At 51.4% G+C, this 16,860-nt stretch overlaps 3 protein-coding genes across 6 annotated transcripts in view; 1 reads left to right on the plus strand and 2 right to left on the minus strand.

Annotated features, from left to right (window-relative positions):
• Positions 1-2,537: 2,537 nt before the first annotated feature.
• Positions 2,538-4,013, minus strand: ISCA2 (iron-sulfur cluster assembly 2). Its single transcript, XM_054634569.2, has 4 exons — positions 3,859-4,013; positions 3,529-3,697; positions 3,274-3,389; positions 2,538-3,078 (listed from the first exon to the last, which is right to left on the minus strand). The coding sequence occupies exons 1-4, from the start codon at positions 3,942-3,944 to the stop codon at positions 2,904-2,906; spliced, it is 546 nt and encodes a 181-aa protein (XP_054490544.1). The 5' UTR covers positions 3,945-4,013; the 3' UTR covers positions 2,538-2,903.
• Positions 4,014-8,229: 4,216 nt separating this feature from the next.
• Positions 8,230-10,340, plus strand: NPC2 (NPC intracellular cholesterol transporter 2). Its single transcript, XM_054634868.2, has 4 exons — positions 8,230-8,392; positions 8,473-8,580; positions 8,754-8,926; positions 9,558-10,340. The coding sequence occupies exons 1-4, from the start codon at positions 8,308-8,310 to the stop codon at positions 9,642-9,644; spliced, it is 453 nt and encodes a 150-aa protein (XP_054490843.1). The 5' UTR covers positions 8,230-8,307; the 3' UTR covers positions 9,645-10,340.
• Positions 10,341-10,960: 620 nt separating this feature from the next.
• Positions 10,961-16,860, minus strand: part of LTBP2 (latent transforming growth factor beta binding protein 2) — a 70,891-nt gene continuing 64,991 nt past the window's right edge. For all 4 annotated transcript variants that reach the window (XM_077180485.1, XM_077180486.1, XM_077180487.1 and 1 more), the window contains 5 exons: positions 16,576-16,716; positions 16,164-16,331; positions 15,413-15,676; positions 15,033-15,182; positions 10,961-11,834 (listed from right to left, as the gene is read on the minus strand). In XM_077180485.1, coding sequence (XP_077036600.1) covers positions 11,668-11,834; positions 15,033-15,182; positions 15,413-15,676; positions 16,164-16,331; positions 16,576-16,716 — 890 coding nt within the window. In that variant the 3' untranslated portion in view covers positions 10,961-11,667. The remainder of the gene's footprint in view (positions 11,835-15,032; positions 15,183-15,412; positions 15,677-16,163; positions 16,332-16,575; positions 16,717-16,860) is intronic.

Consider the following 16,860-nt stretch of genomic DNA (forward strand, 5'->3'; position numbering starts at 1 on the left):
TCCTGCAGACATGCCTTGGCAGCCCCTCATGGTCCAGGCAGCATCAAATTCCCTGTCTAATCTTCTGTGTCCTTCTCTTGGCACAAGTCTTGCCCTACAGGCTACAGTGTGGTGCCATCTTTGTCACCTATTCAGTGCACAAAACTTGACAGGTTAGGCTTTTTCAGTAGGAACCAAGACCTAGCCTTTCTGCCTACACAGCCAAAATGCACCAAGATCACCTTTGTACCCCTGTGTCAACAAGAGCCCCTTTGCTGACTTCCCAACATTGACAGAAGTTCTGATGTACTGACACACTTCTAAAGAGGCAGGACAACTCTGGAGGTGACAGACAGCCCTTTGCACCCATTCCCTAATGGGAACTGGAAACCCAGTAGCTTTTGCCAATAGGTTACACCTTCTCCCAAGAAGCAGGTCTAGGAAGCCAAGGGCGGCATGGTGTATGGGCTGGAATCTCTCTGGCTCCTAGCAGTTTCTTTGATCTAAAGACCACACTGCAGCAATACCAGCCTGCCTTCAAAACAGACAGCTGCAAAGAAACTTTTGCTCTTGCTTAGGTCCTGCGTGGAGCAGATCCAGCCTCAGGGCAGAATGCCTGTGTATGTCCAGTGCAGAGAGTCCCAAGGAGAAAGGGGTCCACCTAGTGCAGTCAGAGCAGTACTGCCAGAACCGCGGGCAGAACACGGCACTCATGCCAGCTGCACAGCAACGCTGCAGCTGACACTGGTGGGCACCGAAGCCTGGTGCTCTGCACAGTCCCTGGAGTGAGAAGCACACCCTCTGCAAGGGGCAGCATCCACGTGGACAACACCTGCTCCATCTACTGCATCAGCACAGAGCAAGTGTAGGCAAGTGGAACCTGCTAGGCTGAACAGACACGGCACATTTACATTCAGCAAGAACAGCAATCCAAGATGAAGCCTGCCTGTTTACAGGGGCTGAAGGCTGGCTTTTGGCCAGGGAAGAAAAGCCTTGGTAGCTGCTGGCTTGCTACCTCTCCAGCACTACTGCTGCACTTTTATTTCCCATAAAAGATCTCAAGAGACTTGACCTAGGTCAGTCTGTGTGAAATGGATCAAGAATGGATCTTCCTGGTTCAGAAAGCAACTCCTCTGCCCTACTTATAGCTATCCCAGATGAAAGAAATTGAGTTTATCTAATGTATTCTTCCTACGCAAGCTTTAAGGTCTTACACTTTTCAAAGGCAATTCTGGCTGATACCACCTTCAAGATCTGCGAGCATAAAGATAGGGTTAAAATACCTTGGAAGGGGTTTAGACAAATCTTTTAATCACATTCTTTTAGTCCCTTTTACAAAATGTGACAGCTGTCTCTAACACCAACATAACTAGGCAGATGTTGTTGGCTACAGGAAATGGAAAGGGCTAAACTGAAAGAGCCACTGCTCCACATCCTATCCATGTGCATCCCCATGTGACAAAGTCAGAGCAGATCATATGTGAGCTCCTGTAACATCTGCAGATGAAACTGAAACTAGCTGGCTATCAGCTCTGAGCACTTGAAATAAATAGGCAAAACAGTGCTGAACATAGGCACTACTAAATAGCTTAAAAAGGCTTTTAGGAACCTTAACAAAAAATGCCTGTGGCATGGTCTAGAAAAGCTCATCGTTTCCCACAGGCGGTTCCTTTGAGACCAAAGTCATGCAGGGCTCCCACACTCACGTGAAAGACTCAAGTCTTAAACAATTTGGTTATGATCAGATAAAACACAAAAGAGGGAACAAAAATAACTTCCCCATCTCTCCTTTCATCCAGAAGCAGGTGAATCACTGACTTAAAAGACATCTAGTGGCAGATAAAAAACTATAGAAAATGACTAATCAAAAGGATGTTATTCTGGAAACTTCCAGACTTCCCATTCCATGGAGTCTTAGAAAGGAGTGGAGTTCCAGTCTTTCATTAAACCATGAATGTTAGACAGAGACTAAATGATAAACCAAGTTATGGAAAAGCTTCCCAGACAACTGTAAGTCAAAAGGACTTGTGAAGCCTTAGGCAGTATTCCTACTCTCCTCTATCACCTTAACCTCCCTTCCTGCTGGCAAGAGCAGGCAGCAACCACACTGTGAAACCTGAGCGCCTGTATGACCTAAAATTCCAAGTCAGGCTTAAACAGCACTGAAGCATAGAGAGTTGTGTACTTTAGATATATATATAGATATATATATATATATATATATACATAAAGATTTTTCTTCCTTTTATATATAAAAGACACAAGATATTAATTCTTCCAACCTCAATTTTTTTGGTTTCACTTACTCTGAACAAGTAAAAACCATCATCCCAGGAACTTACAGCAAAGCCACCACAGGTTCCTGGGACCACGAGAATCCTGTTCAGCAAGAAAAAAGAAAAGCATCTGGAAAAGCCCACTGTAAGCTGGGCAGTGGAGAGTCAGCAGTACAAGTGAGAAAGACTCCAAGTCCCATTTGCTTGGAAGAAAAGGAATAAGCAACCCTAGCCTGAAAGAACCCAGATTCTACCCGCATATAAATGCACAAGCAATACCAATCAACCTCACAGACTTTTTTTAGTAAGACCTTTCAATAAACACACACAGATATATATACAGCCTTCTCTTGCAGAGACAGTTAAGTAGTTCCACAATCAGGACAGGGCAGGCCAGTCAGCACCACCTGGCCAGTGGTTCACAAGGTGCTGAAGATACTCCTGTGTGCGTGCTCATGGTTACTTCATCGTTTCTGAAGGGAAGGCCAGTAAGTCTTGGAGACAGGCTCAGTGCAAACACACACACAGCTGCAGTATTCTGTAACAGCTGTGTCACAGGGTAAGGGAGAGGGAGCAGCAGAGAAAAGAACAAACATAAACCCTCTGCCAAAAGTGTCTGCAAACAGTGTCTATCCATGGTAAGTCCAGTCAGATTTTGATAGAGAAGGAAGTTCCACATGAGCAACCCTTCTCTGCCTGGGGGTTGCTCACCACCTGGAAGGAGCTTCGGATCAGCTCTTGGCTGAAATCCACCATGGATCCTTTCACAAAGGCCAGGCTGTCCACATCCACAACCACACGGGCACCACCTTGTTCAAACACCCTGCAAAAAAAAAAAGCAGCATATTTAACCACTAACTGTGCCAAAGACCTTACAGAAAAGCACAACCTCAGCATGCTGCTTATCTCACAGGCGTCTTCCCTTCAATGCAAGACACTAATATCTCACACATACCCCTCCTGCCGTTTTTGCCAAGAACAGAAACATCTGACCACCAAAATGTCCCTTTGTCCTTGCCTGTCATCGGGATTGATAACTGTGTCCAAGGAAAATTTGTACTGGAAGCCAGAGCAGCCACCTCCTTCAACCTGCAGCCTGAGAAACTCTGATCCTCCTGCAATCTCCAGCAGCCTCTGCAAATAAATAAAAGGAAGAGGATTTAAAGTCCTGCTGAACAAACCAGTGAACACTCAAACGTCTCCTTTGTGCGACGGCAGGGCAGGCAGGGTGGAAACCCTTCCAGAGACACCAGACCGCTCCCCGAGTCCCCACCTTCACGCAGCTCTCGCTGAGGAAGATCTGTCCTTCGCTGGGGCCGCTCTCCGTCGGGCCCGGCTGGGAGAAGGACGACGCCCAGCGCAGCAGGGAGCCAGCGGGGCGGGCAGGGCCTCCCGGGGGCCTCGGCAGCGCTCGGCCTGGGCACGGTGGAGCGGAGCAGCGGCTGCCTCGGGAAGAAGGGAGAGGGGGCGCCTCAGAGGGGTCCGCGCCGCCGGAGCGGGCGGCGGGCCCGGCCCCTGCAGCCACCACCCCCTGCGGCGCAGCGGGGACGTTCTGTGCTCCCGAGGGAGGGTGCAAGGGGCCGAGTGTCCAAGGGAACGGTACCTCGTCCGGCCGCCCAGCGCCAACATCCACCACCGCCGCAGCGCCGCCGGCGCCGCCATGCCGGACCAGCCCCGCCCCGCCGCCATGGCGGAAGTGCGGCTGCAGCGGGCGGGAGCGGCCGCGCCCACGGCGGGGCGGCACCGGGGCGGCCGTGGCGGTGCCGGTGCCCATGCCCATGCCCGTGCCCATGCCCCTGCCCCTTCGCGGGCAGTGCTTGGTGTCGGCTTCGGGGAGCGCGTCACAGGCGCTCAAAGGCACGAAGCTGCTGTTCGCCTTTGGGGGTGTTTGCAGCCGTGAAGCAGTGAAGAGTAATGAAATAAGCACCGAGCGCTGCCCGTCCGCGCATGCTTGTCCCGGGATTAGCCGTAAGGTTATCCTGAGCAGAACCCAGAGAAGGATCAAGGTGCCGCCGCAGGGGAGTTGGGTAGGCTGAAGAGCAAACACGGGGGTTTTAGGGTTTCTCCCTTATTCCGGCTTTTCTGCTTTGCTCTATTTATCAGCTGGAGGCCAGTCGTCCCCAGTTGGAGCGCTTGCCCGGCGCTCTCACACCCACACCGTCCCTCGCCTCCCACCGCAGCGAGGGCGGGGGGACGCCCCGGCCCCCGAGGGCCCCCCGACTCCGGGCAGGCCCCTACGGCCACCCGAGGCTCGTTGCCTTCCCACGGTGGTTTCAGCTCCTCCTGCTCGTTTGCCGTGTGACAGTGACCTAGCCGGTCGATCACAGAGCGCTCATGGTTAAAAGAGTGTTTTCTCTCTTTGTTCCTCATGTGCTTCTGGGGGAGGAATCCTGTTCCTCAGCCCTAGCCAGGCCTGTGGAGAGTCATACGCTGACTGTGTGAAAGACTGGTGGAAGAAAACCTGTCATCCCAGCAGGAGGGGGTGATTTACCGTCAGAGGACTTCAGGACCTTGTCACAGTTAGCTTTCTCACCATCCTGCTCCAAGCAAAGTGATTCTTCTGTAACCACGGGCTTTTGCTTTTTGTTCCACCCTGAGCATGTAAATAAAGACTGGTTTGAGCTGTTTAATTTTGCCTACTCTTGGGTTAGCTCTAATCATGCTAGATAAAGCCAGGAAAGTATCACAGGCAAGCTCCCAGCAGGACTGGTACTAATGCAGGCACCTGCAATAGTTGATGAATCCTCACACTGAATGTTTAAATAAAAACATATTGGGGTGTTTCTCGATTATTATCAGTGTGGCATCCCAAATGCTGACAACTTTGGAGGAGGGAAGGAAAACCTCCTCGGAGCAAAGACACAGAGAGATCATGCCTGATTTCTGTCCATACTGCATTAGCTTTCTTTCTCACTCCTGTAGGGTGTATTAGATTGATCTTGCTGCATTTCTCCATGTTGTGGCTGTATTCACTGCGAACACCTTTTGGAGAATGGATGTAGCCCCAAAAAACAGACACTTATTTGGAGTTGCCTTCATTTTTGCTGTGTTAAAGTGACAGAAAGGTGTTAAGTGACAAGTGTGGCAAGCAGCTTCAAGGGTCTTTGGGACATTGCTAAAATGATTACTGCAGACTGAAAGAATGAGGAAAAGGCCAACTAACATCACTCACAGTTAATATAATTAATAATCTGCTGTGCTGAGGAGAGACTCATGGTCTGGGGACAACTTTTTTGTGTGACAAAAGGAGGTGGGGGGTATAAACTAAGAGAACAGCTATTCCCTTGCATCTCATCAGTGGCCATTTTTTCCTTCAGTCAGCTATGTGGTACAGGGATGGTTAGTTGCTTTTTTTTAATAGAGTTACAATCTAGTTTTTCTTCCTTCTTGGATTCTCATAATTTTTTGGTCATCTTGTTTCTGATAGGTAGACATAATTTGTCTTGAAGTTTGTGTTTTGATTTTCTGTTCTTATTCTGGTTTGTGGTGTCTTGGTTTGGGGAGTTCCTTTAGCTCTCTTTAAGCACACTGTATTGAAGAGATTTATCTGAGAGTTGAATTTTCTAGCTTTTTTGCTCATTTCTCCTCTGCAATATGATGCTAAAATCATCTTTTCTCTATTTTGAAGGGAAATGAAACTTGTTTCAGTGCTTCAGAAACTGGTGATAATAAAACCTCTGGCGTGGTGTTGAATGCAAGAGTGGATGTGATGAATTTAAATGTGAGTTCTGACGATCTAGCAAAGGAACATGTTCTGGCTGAAAGAACAGTTTAATTGATTAGTCTCTGTATGTGGATTTTCTTGAGAACCTGCCTGCTTATTTCACTGCCACTGTAGTGCCTGCAAGCACATTTGTTTACAGAGCTGCAAGTGCTGTGCTATTGGAGGGATTTGGATTAATCAGGTGTAGATGGCTGATGAAGTGGAACTTCAGGCTTTATCCTTGTGTAATAGAGTTGGTTGAGCTACAAAAATTAACAAGTCCAGTATCAGTCTTGCTGGAGAGAATTTGTCTGCTAGCTTTCTTAGCCTTTTCCACTGGTATTTCTTCAGTGCAGCATAAGCTCCCTGTGATGCTGGTAATCTGAAAGGACCTCCATCCGCGAAATAATGAGATCAGCCTGAAGTTGATTTGAATCTTTCTTAAGCAATTTTTGGCTCCAAGGGAACCTGGAGGCTTATGCCTATTATCAGATGTCACAGGGGGCATGTGCCTAAAAGCAAGGTCTGTTTGGCCCAAGATGCTTATGCTGTCCTGGGGAATTTAAGCTTTAGTAATGTTATTGCAAAACTGACACCATAGTAATGTATGATATGAGCTAAAAACCTTGGGCAGAAGGTTTCTGCTTCTTTCCTCTGTAAAGGCCTTGGCTGTAGATTTACAGACATACACTTATTAGGCTTTTTACTACTCCGTTTTGGGGTGCAGGGAGGGAAACGTTTTCTGTGAAAATGTTAATTTGGATCCTAGATGCGATGATTTTTAGTTCAAAGCCTTTGAAATATGTGTTGACTTGTATGTACATAGTCACTGCCATTGTGTAAAAGCATCTGTGAAGCAAAGATACCTGGTGAATTGTTTCACAGGAGGCATCCTGATTTAATGGCCTGTGGAATTTGCTCCCAAGCAAATTCCAAGCACTGCTTATCCTGTGAATGTGTGACAGCACTTTATGGTGTTGCTCTGGCTTGACAGCAGTTCTGTTACCAGCAGTCAGATAGGCAACTTTGTTTACCATCTGTAAGACTTGAAGGATGTGGATAAGGGAAGCCTTTTGAAGGGCATGCTTTCCATGTGCAAGGAAAAGCCTTTATCTGGGTCAGTTATAAAGTGTGCTAGGTAGTGCTAAATACATGGCTTAGTCTCAGCAGGGTTTTTTTTGAGGGTGTTTTTTGTTTTTGTTTTTTTTGGGGGGGGGTGTTTGTTTGGTTTGGTTTTTTGTTGTTTTTTTTTTTTTTTTTTTTTTTTTTTTAATAGAGCTTTGGTAAGTATCCTGCATGCGTCTTGAAACTGAATGCTTAGTTGAAATCTAAAAAAAAAACCATTAAAAAGCCCCACACCCCTTTCTGATGTGACACCCTTTGCAGAGGGCCTGAGCAAAGTGTGAGGTGCCACCTCTGAGTCACTGGGCTGTGCAGCTGCAGCTGAGCAGGCAGACACCTCACTGGGACAGAGGTCTGAAGCGGGGACGCTGTGTCAGCTCTGCCACGTTCCTACCAAATCAGTACTCACGTGCCTCTCTGCTGTATTCTGACATGATTCCAGAAAGGCTTAAATTTGCTACCATGTGAAATTGGTGGAAAGTTGTAAACTTCAGCTTGGGTCAAATGCTTTCTGAAGCGTCATCTGGTTTGCCTTGGCATCCACGGCACAAAGCAGGGAGTCTCTAGCAATTCACGAGTTTGAGAACCAGAACTGGCGTGTGTGTGCTCTATGAGAGGTGGCAGACACGCCAGGTACTCAGCAGATGTAACTCTTGGCACTTGTGCTACACAAACAGCTTTCAACCTGCAGAACAAGAGGTATGGGATATGTACGATCAAGGCCACGGACGAGTCTACCACAGCAGCTTTGTGGGCGTTATGTTTTATCCCCTTTCAGCAGGGGCAGCAAAAGACCTTCCCGGTCCATGGCACTGCCTGTATCTGAGCCTGTCCTCTGGCTGCTGCCTTTGACACTGACTGTCCCAGGACAGCCCGGGAGTGGGCATGGCCAATGGCAGCGCTTTTGGAGACGGTGTCAGTCCGTCTGTCCGAGGGCTGTAGTTCCAGCACACCACCAGCACCACTCCCAGGCTGTCCCGTAGTCCCCTGTCACGACAGGAGCTGTCGTGAGGGGCCCCCACCGCCCTTTTCCCGGCTGCAGCCTTGCCCTCGGCCACGGGGGCGGTTCTTTCCCCCGGCCCCCCCCCCGGGAGCGCTCGGTGACTCCGGCCCGGCCCCGCGGGCGGGGCCCGCCCCAGCTGACCGGCGGGCGGGGCCGCCGCGCTCATGTGACCCCGCGGAGCCGCCGCCGCTGCTGCTGCCGCTGCCGTGCCCGCTGCCGCCGCCATGGTGCCCTCCCCGCTCGCCTTGCTCCTGGCGCTGGGCGCCGCCGCCACCGCCCTGGCCGAGCCCCTCCGCTTCGTTGACTGCGGTGAGTGGCTCCGGCCCGCGGGGCAGCGGGAGGAGAGCAGCAGGCGGAGGCGGCCCGGTAATCCCGATTCTTCCTTGCAGGTTCCGTAGACGGCAGCATCCGGGAGGTGAACGTGAGCCCCTGCCCCACTCAGCCCTGCCTGCTCCACAAGGGGACATCTTACAGCATCAACGTCACCTTCGCCAGCAGTAAGGAGCACATCCCCAGCGGGAGTGGGCAGGGGATCCCCTCTGCTGGGAGGGGAGAAGGGCGGCCGGAGAAGGATCTGGGTGGAGGGAGAGTGTCCCTTAGTTGTGTTCTTGCAGCCTCTGGGGTGTGTGAAGGGCACGTGTGGTATATGTGTGTTCTCCGTGTTTTGCAGAGATCGAGAGCCAGGGCAGTAAAGCAAGGGTGTATGGGGAGATGCTGCATGTGGACATACCCTTCCCTATTCCTGAGCCTGATGGATGCAAGTCTGGGATCCAGTGCCCCATTCAGAAGGGCCATTCGTACAGCTACTTGAATAAACTGCCTGTGAAGAGCGAGTACCCCAGTGTAAGTATGCAGGCAGCTGGTCAACTTCTCAGCTACCGCCTATACTGGAGTAGTCTCACCACCTGCCTTTAAGGGAAGACAGCTGTTCTGTTCTGGTGTGACAGACTAGACTCCATACACAGTCTGGTGTTCTTTTTGCTGTATGACCCTAGTTTCAAGTTCCCACTTTGGGACAGGCTCAGCAAAAGAAGCAGCCTAGCTCCAGCTGAGAAGTGGCTTCAGCTGCTCCAGTATCTTCCTGTGCTGTGCTTCCTGCACCGTGCTTCCCACCAGAGCCTGCTGCCTGCAGCTCAATGTTCCCAGACTGGGTGTGCTTGACTCTGGCGTGCAGTTCAGCTAGGGATGCTGCAGGGTGCTTGCACTCTACTTTTGCAGGGAGTGAGAATTCAAGTGCAGTGTGTGGAGGCCTCCTGTGTCATGTAACTGGGTGCTCTCCAACCACAGATGGTGCTCCAGGAATCAGTGTATGAGCGTGGCCCACCTACTGCACACAAGGACAAGGCCCCAGCTCTGTCCTCTTTGTGCAGAGCTCCCAGGACCTCTTTGTTCCATACAAGTGATAACTTTTCTCCTGATGCCCTTGCCTTAAGATTTCCTGAATGTTATTTCCCTCTACTTCTCTCTCTTTCAGATTAAACTGATTGTGAAGTGGGAGCTGGTAGATGACCAGGACCAGATGTTGTTCTGCTGGAAGATACCGGTGCAGATTACCAGCTGAGGAGCTCTGCCATTAGTAGGGTTTGGGGAGGGGAAAACTGGAAACAACACAGGCCAAATTCTTTTATATAATAAACATTTCTTACTGCTTCCTTCAGAGCTCTGCGGCCTCTGAGCAGCCAGCTGTTCCTTGCAAGATCAGCCCCTGGCAGAGTACTCTTACTGTGTTTAGGTGACACCCCTGGGGTGTTTTCCTAGCAGCTCAAAGGGCAGCAGTGACTGAGCATCATCCTCCAGCCACTCTGCGGAGGCAGGCGCTTTATCTGTTAGACATGGAGCTGTCTGTCCTCACAAAGGAATTTCTCAGTGATGAACTTGGCTATTGTCTGAGCTACCTGATAACCCTTCAGTGCCTCTTCTAGAATGCCGGCTGCATCCACCCTCCTGTGTTTCTCCTGCTCTGTTGTGATCAGGATGCCCCCAGGACCTGCATTTGCTATCCATGCAGTGAAGCAGAGGGAAGGAGAGGAGTCTTTCCCTGAGCTGACAGCCTGCTATGTCCTGGGCTTCTGCTCAAGCCAGCAGGACTCCAGCTGGGAAAACTTGCGTTTTGTGGATGCAAAGCCAAATGGTGTTCAATGTCTCTGCAGGGATGATTCTTTCTCTAACCAGTGTTTTGCACTACTACTAACTTGGAGCTGCTGTGAGCTCCTGAATCTCTTTTTATAACTTTCCTTTTAATAAAGGCTAGACAAAATCTGCTTGTGTTGTATTCTGTGAGTGAAGAGGATCAGGAGGAAAAGCAGAATGTCTGGGCATCTTCTAGTTGGGATTCAGCTGGTCTTCTTAGCTGAAGGCATGAATAGAGGTGGTATGCTGGCCTAAGTGTGGGTACCCTCGAAGCAGCCAAGCATCTCTGTTGCCGGTATCCAGCTGGCAATGTTTGGCTGTGCTCTTGCTTTGCTAGTCCTATGCAGGCTTGAAATTGTGCAAAGGCTCCCTGAAGAGGTGGTGGCATAGAACATAGCCTTGCTTGCTGCAGCATAGGTAAAGGTCTTCATACTGAGGGCTCCAGGGCTGGAAAAACAACTTCCAGACCTGCCAGAGAGCCCTTACCATCTGCAGTAAGCTATACTTTCTCGTGTGGGAGCTGCAGCTCCCTTGTGTGAGAACAAGGCTACAACTTCCGTGCTGTCTGCAGGGAGTGGAGTAGGCTCCTGCCACTGGTGCTGGGCTGGGGATTTGGCCTGGCAAAGCTCCCTACTCCGGTTTGGGAGCAGGAGGAGGCCATGTGCCAGCTGAGAGGGCCAAGAATTGGCTTACAAGTGGGATGGCTGTGCCCTTGGCAGAGGCAAGACAAGCATAGTTCTGACAAGCCCCAGTGTCTTGAGCCACAGGGGCCCAAAATAAATGTTTTATTTAACAACATGAGAGAAGTTTCCAGCAGACTCAGTTAAAAAAAATAACCAACAACAACTTTACAGAAAGGAAGCTGGACCTGCTTCCCCTCCCCCTGCCCAGCTAGCATGGGGCACAAAGTATAGGGCTAAAGGCCACAGGGAGAGCTGGCCCTGGGGCCCCTCAGGCCTCTTTCCCATGCCCCAAGGTTAGGCAGCAGCTCTAGAAAGCTGGGGTGGAACCCCCATCTTAAGCTCTGGCCTGGGAGCTGGACGCTTCACAAGGAGTGGGGCCAGCACCTGCGGTGTGGGTAAGGCTTGTCACTAGGTCAGTGCAGCAGTGGCAGGGAGGTGAACCCCCTTTCTTGCAGGGTGAGGGGGACAGGCAGGGGCTGTGTGGCAAGGGAAGGTGTCCTGTGAGCCTCCATGACACAGAGCAATGTGACAGGTGCTGAGGGCTGGGGTGGGCTCTGCTGCAGGAAGAGCAGGGGCTGGCAGGGCCAAGAGGGGTGCAGAGGCAGGGAGCTCAGCCCTGACCTATAGAGAGAGATGGTGGGGAAGCTGTGCACTTCGAAGGCGAAGGAACAAAGAGCCTCGAAGCACCCACAGCTGTGGGAGGCCTTTCTCTGTACTCCCAGGTCCCAGAGCCATGTGCAGGGGAGCAGCCTCACCCCTGCTCTCCTAGAGCTACGCAGCTGCTGGGTTCTGGGCTGTCTGGGGCACGCAGTGGTGTGACCGGGCCAGGGCCACGTAGCCCGGCAAGCATTGGCAGCGGTAGGAGCCCTCTGTGTTCTCGCAGGTGCCACCTCGGCACAGGGGCTCAGGGTTGCCCACTTCCTCACACTCGTTGATATCTGCAAGGAGAAAGATTGGGCTGAGCTAGTGGCACAGTGAGTAGTCCCAGCCCACGGCCATCTCCTCGTGCCCCTGCTGTCCCCGCTAGCCCTCCCACACAGGTTCTGCCTGCCCTGTCTCCCAACCAGTACCTTCAGGATGTCCACAGTGACCCCACCAGCCTCCCATGCACTCAGCATATCTGCAGAGCATCTGCAGTATCCAAGGGTGGCATCCCCAGTGTCCTTCAGCACAGTACTGAACCCTGCCCCATGTACACCAGACCAAGAGCCCCTCCATGCTCTGCAGCTAGTGACACCCCCGGGTAGCAGCTTTTGGCTAACAAGTTATAGCAGCCTAAGATCTGGGGAAAAGGCCACTTCTAGCCTTGGAAAATGTCCTTTTCTGATCCAACAAGGTCAATCAGGAAAATGATGGTGGCCCTGAGAGGCCAGTTATCACCTCCAGGACCAAAACACAGAGGGACTTCGTGCTGCACAAACAACAGCTTATTTTATTAACCTGAAAACTGTGCCAAAGGGCTCAATTGGCCAGTTTGTCAGGCTGGAGTGTGCACGTGAGCCCTACAGCAGCTGCCCTACTGTGACAGGTCTGCTCTTCTACATGTATTTACCCAGACATTGCCTGAGATACACCCACTTGTGGTGGGGCCATGAGCAGGACAGAGCACCCATGTACAACCCTAGAACCATTGTTTACACCCACAGGTGCAAACAGAGCCCAAATCCTCACCTACCAAGGCAGGCCCAACCCTTCTGACCACAAACTCCAGACTCAACCCCCACTGATCAGCAGGGAGTGGGGAGCAGCTGATGGGTTCAGCTGGCCACCCGAGGGAGAAAGAAGGCTCCAGCGGTAGCCAATGGACCCTGGGAGGACCAAAGTGCTCTGCCACCCCAGGGGCCTTGGATTATCTCTAGCATAGGTGGAGGGGGCCATCTGACGAAGAAAGAGAAGTGCAACCCCAGCGAGAGATGCTGGAAGCAGAATTTTAAGGGAGATAAGAGAAAGCACAGCAGTCACAGGAGGAAGATGGAGAGGGGAAACATGAGAAGAGAGAGCTTGAGGAACAAGGTAGACTTCACACACAGCCAAACCAATTGCTGAACTGACACTGTGGACTCACACTAAACCTCAGGATCAGACATTGCCATGAACAGGATGGCTTGCTGGGAAGCCCAAGGAGAAGTCAGGCACATCAAGGGAGGGAGATGTGCTTTGCAGCCTCAGAAGCAAGGGAAAGTAAAAGCTGAAAGAGCGGACAGGCTGCAGTCTGGCCACCAAATCGAGAGGAGAAATGAAACAAAGACACTTTAGCCCAGAGAGACCCAAAGGCCAGAAGCAACAGCATAGTGTGGCTAGCAGTCTGCATCAAGTCCTGGAGTTTGCCCACATGGGCAGGGGTGGGGACACACAGCCCACTTTCAGGGCATGCATAAGCTGTTGCCATAGGGAAGTGCTGCAGCAGCTGCAGGAATATTCTAAAGGCCTGAAGTCAGCGAGGTAAAAACATGGTGATGACTAAGAATCAAGCAAGAGAACTGCAAGGAAAAAAAACAGGCTGCAGTATAAAATGAGGGCTAGTTAGTTCAGGATAGAAAAGGCAACAAGCAAAGGCTCCATAAATATGTTAGCGGGAAACAATGGGGAATGTCAGTCTATTTCTTATCAACAGAGAAAACAAAAGCCAGCTGAGCTGGCTGGAGCAGCTAACGAGGGTTTTGTTCCAGCCATCATAAAAACACTGGTGGTGATCAGACAGGGCACAGACCATGTTTGAAGTATTTAAACAAGGGTGCAGGAGCACAGGGAGAGAAAGGTCACACTGTGATGGAGAGGTTCAACAATCAGATATAAAGCAGTTACATCCATAAAGGTTTGTGGCAACACAAATTCATGTGCTAATGCTGCCTGCAGTCCCTTAGAAGTTGACAGTTCTTTCTGAGGTGGGAGCATAAAGGAGGCCTCAGAAAAGCAACAAAAGATAAATCTCATAACCATCTTCAAAAACAGAGAAGGGAAACTCCAGAATTATAGTCTGCTCACCCCTAAGCAGTTCAGGTTTGTGAGTGATTAGGTAATAACCCTCTAAAGAATAACAAGATCATTAAATAGCTGGTGCAGATCAGTTAAGGCCTGATTACGTTAAGCCAATCTGGTTCTCTCCCCTGACCTGATAACTGGCCTGTCAGATAAGGGAGAAGTGGTGGATATGATGTGCCTTGGCCATGGTGAGGATTTCAACACACTCTCACATGACACACTCAAACAGATTGAGAAAATACCCTCTAGATTAAACTGTGGCAATTGCACAATGGACCACACTGCTGCACTCCAAAGACAATTAGAAATACCTGGCTGTTACAACAAGAACCCTTTAAAGTACAGGCTGCAGTGGTCTGTCCTTACCCCTACTCCGAGCAAATGTTGTCATTAAGGTAGAAAAAGGAAGAATCTCCATGCTTATAACAAATATGTGTGTGACACCAGGCTGCAAGCACTTTGCAGGGTTCAGACTTACTCTGATATAGTAGCAGTACAAAATCAACCAGACAAAATTCATTGAAGGCAAATGCAAAACATTATGGCCAATGAAAGGAAAACAATCCACAAATGCAGAAGAGGGAGTAACATCTCAGGCTGCTGTTTTGCACAGCTGCATTTGGGGTGGTATAGACCATGGTTTCTGTATGAAGAAGCTGCACCATTGTTTTGTACAGTAAGGATGCCCTGAGTTGGAGTAAGTGCTGTGCCTAAGGAAAAAGAGAGTGTCTTAATCTGCTCTGATGAGTGCCTGAGGTCTCAGCTGGCTTGGAGACATATAATGAAAAGGATGAAGACATGGCATAGGGATTTAGAGGAAATGCAGAGAGAAAATTCAGAAACCATGTCTCATAGGGCAGGGTGGAAAGTGAGGAATTTCACCAGGGCAGTGGCAAATGCAGAGGACATTAATCACAGTAACAATGGCTTGTGATGTACAAGAGTGGTATGAGAAGACAAGAGACATCAGCCGCTCTCGCTGATGCCCCAAGCTGCTCTTACCTAGCTGCCAGCAGAAAGTGGCCGGCGGAACTTCCACGAGGGCCCTCCCAGCCGTATGGGAAGGAATCGGAAGAGCGGGAGTGCTCCTGCTGCCGTCCCGGCCGGCACCGGCAGGGAGCAGCCGCGGCCAGGGGACGCGGGGCCTCACTCACCCACGCAGGCCATGCGGGTCATGTCCAGCTGGAAGCCGTCGAAGCAGTCGCAGGTGTATCCCTCCGGGACGCGCACGCAGCGCCCGTTCTCGCAGCCGTTGAGGATCCCGCACTCCTCCGCCTGCAGCCCCTCGAAGCCCTCGTAGAGACCTGGAGGGCGGCAAGGCGGAGTCAGAGCAGGGTAAGCCTCAGCCCAGTCACACAGGGAATATCGGGCATGCAGCAAGACAGTGACTGACCAGGACTGACTCAGGACTGACTCAGAACAGCCAGAACAGAGCTTGCTCCAGCCCTGGAGCAGCAGGGTGGGAATCAGGAGGCAGTCAGTCCCCATGGACACAGTCTGGGTGGGGAGGCACTGCTGTGTCTCCAGTACTCACCAGTTTGGCCGGGGAGGTAGCGGGGTGGAGACCGCGCTGGGCCATGGTGGAGAGGGCTGCCACGAAACTCACTGCTGGGTACCCTCCGAGGGAAGCCGGCCTCGGGGCTTCCGTACTCAGACTCCAGGTAGTTGTAGTAGGGGCTGGGAAGGCCATAGTGGGGGTCTTCCAAGCCCGGTCCGTACTCATACCTAGGTCTTTCTCGGAGCTCACCCCCTCGTTCACTGTCTTCACTGGCCCCATTACACAGGAAAGCAAAATCAGCTGCAGGTAGTGAGGAAAAGGAAGGGTCAGTGCAGCCTGGCTCAAGGTTCACTATACGGCCAGAGGGTGTGCGTCCACACTGAGTCAGCTGAGCCAGACCTGCCTTCAGTGCCCTCCACAGCTGCAACTCTGTAGTTTGTTTATTGTCAAGAAGACTAGCTTCCATCTGGGGCCAGCAGGTTCTTGAGCAGCAAGAACCCCAATTCCCAGGGTGCTCCCATCCCCAACTACCACTGCCTCCTAACATGTGCAGAAGCAGTGGGATGCACAGGGCAACTCTCCCCTCAAATACACTGGACTTGCTGCAAACCAGTTTCAGGCACATTCTACCCACTGGTGCAGCTCAGCCCTATAAAAGTGTGTGTGGGGTTACCTACTCCTTGGGCTGGCTCCAACAGTGCAGAGATCTTATGCATGACATGACATGTGGCAGCCCAGCCCATTCCCACCTCTGCTGGGAGATGCTTGCCCATGCCACCCAACTTACCAGAGGACCTGTGGGGACAAAGTGCACAGTTCTGGCCCCAGGCTTCGCCGAGCCGGCAGCAGCACTCAGTGTACGTGGTCTGCTGGCCATGCAGCAGGTCTTGGCAGATGTAGTCAGCAACAGTCTGCCAGCAGACATCCAGGTGGATTTCATACTCCTCCAAGGTATCTGTGAGTGACACAAGCAAAGGATGCCATGGAAATCATCCAGAAGAGTGCCTGTCCATCTTGTCCCAAGATAGATGACCATGTGCACCAGCTTCTGCCCCCTCCCTGCCCTGGCTGCACCCTGTACTGGTGCTGACACACCTCAGCCAGGCACCAAGTCCCCACCCCCTGCTCCTCTTGGAGGACCCAGCCATGGGGCAGGATGTGTGGGGCAAAGGTGTGCTGCAGTGGGGGATCAGGCTCACCTGCCCTGCTGGAGAAATTCACACACCGATTGCCAGTGGCATCCAGCACAAGAGGGAGGCTGCAGAAACAGTGGTAGGAGCCTTCTGTGTTCAGACACTCGCCATTGATGCAGTACACTTCATTCTGACACTCATCCTGATCTGCCCACACACAAGGACAGGGCAATGTTTCAGGCTGGCAGACATGAGCAATGTGACCCTTTCCCTGCCCAAATGGGGACCTCATGGCCCTCAGGCCCTCCTCTCTTGTTCCCCAGGAGGTGCCAGGAAGCCTGTTACCTAGAC

The sequence above is a fragment of the Agelaius phoeniceus genome, chromosome 6 (genome assembly GCF_051311805.1).
Source record: "Agelaius phoeniceus isolate bAgePho1 chromosome 6, bAgePho1.hap1, whole genome shotgun sequence".
NCBI classification, from domain to species: domain Eukaryota; kingdom Metazoa; phylum Chordata; class Aves; order Passeriformes; family Icteridae; genus Agelaius; species Agelaius phoeniceus.

Coding starts and splice junctions, on each gene's coding strand:
- ISCA2 (XM_054634569.2), bottom strand. CDS start 3,944: ATGGCGGCGGGGCGGGGCTGGTCCGGCATGGCGGCGCCGGCGGCGCTG. Junction 3,698..3,858: donor GCGCTGGGCGGCCGGACGAG/GTACCGTTCCCT, acceptor TTCCCGAGGCAG/CCGCTGCTCCGCTCCACCGT. Junction 3,079..3,273: donor GTTATCAATCCCGATGACAG/GCAAGGACAAAG, acceptor TTTTTTTTGCAG/GGTGTTTGAACAAGGTGGTG.
- NPC2 (XM_054634868.2), top strand. CDS start 8,308: ATGGTGCCCTCCCCGCTCGCCTTGCTCCTGGCGCTGGGCGCCGCCGCC. Junction 8,393..8,472: donor CCTCCGCTTCGTTGACTGCG/GTGAGTGGCTCC, acceptor TCTTCCTTGCAG/GTTCCGTAGACGGCAGCATC. Junction 8,581..8,753: donor CAACGTCACCTTCGCCAGCA/GTAAGGAGCACA, acceptor CGTGTTTTGCAG/AGATCGAGAGCCAGGGCAGT.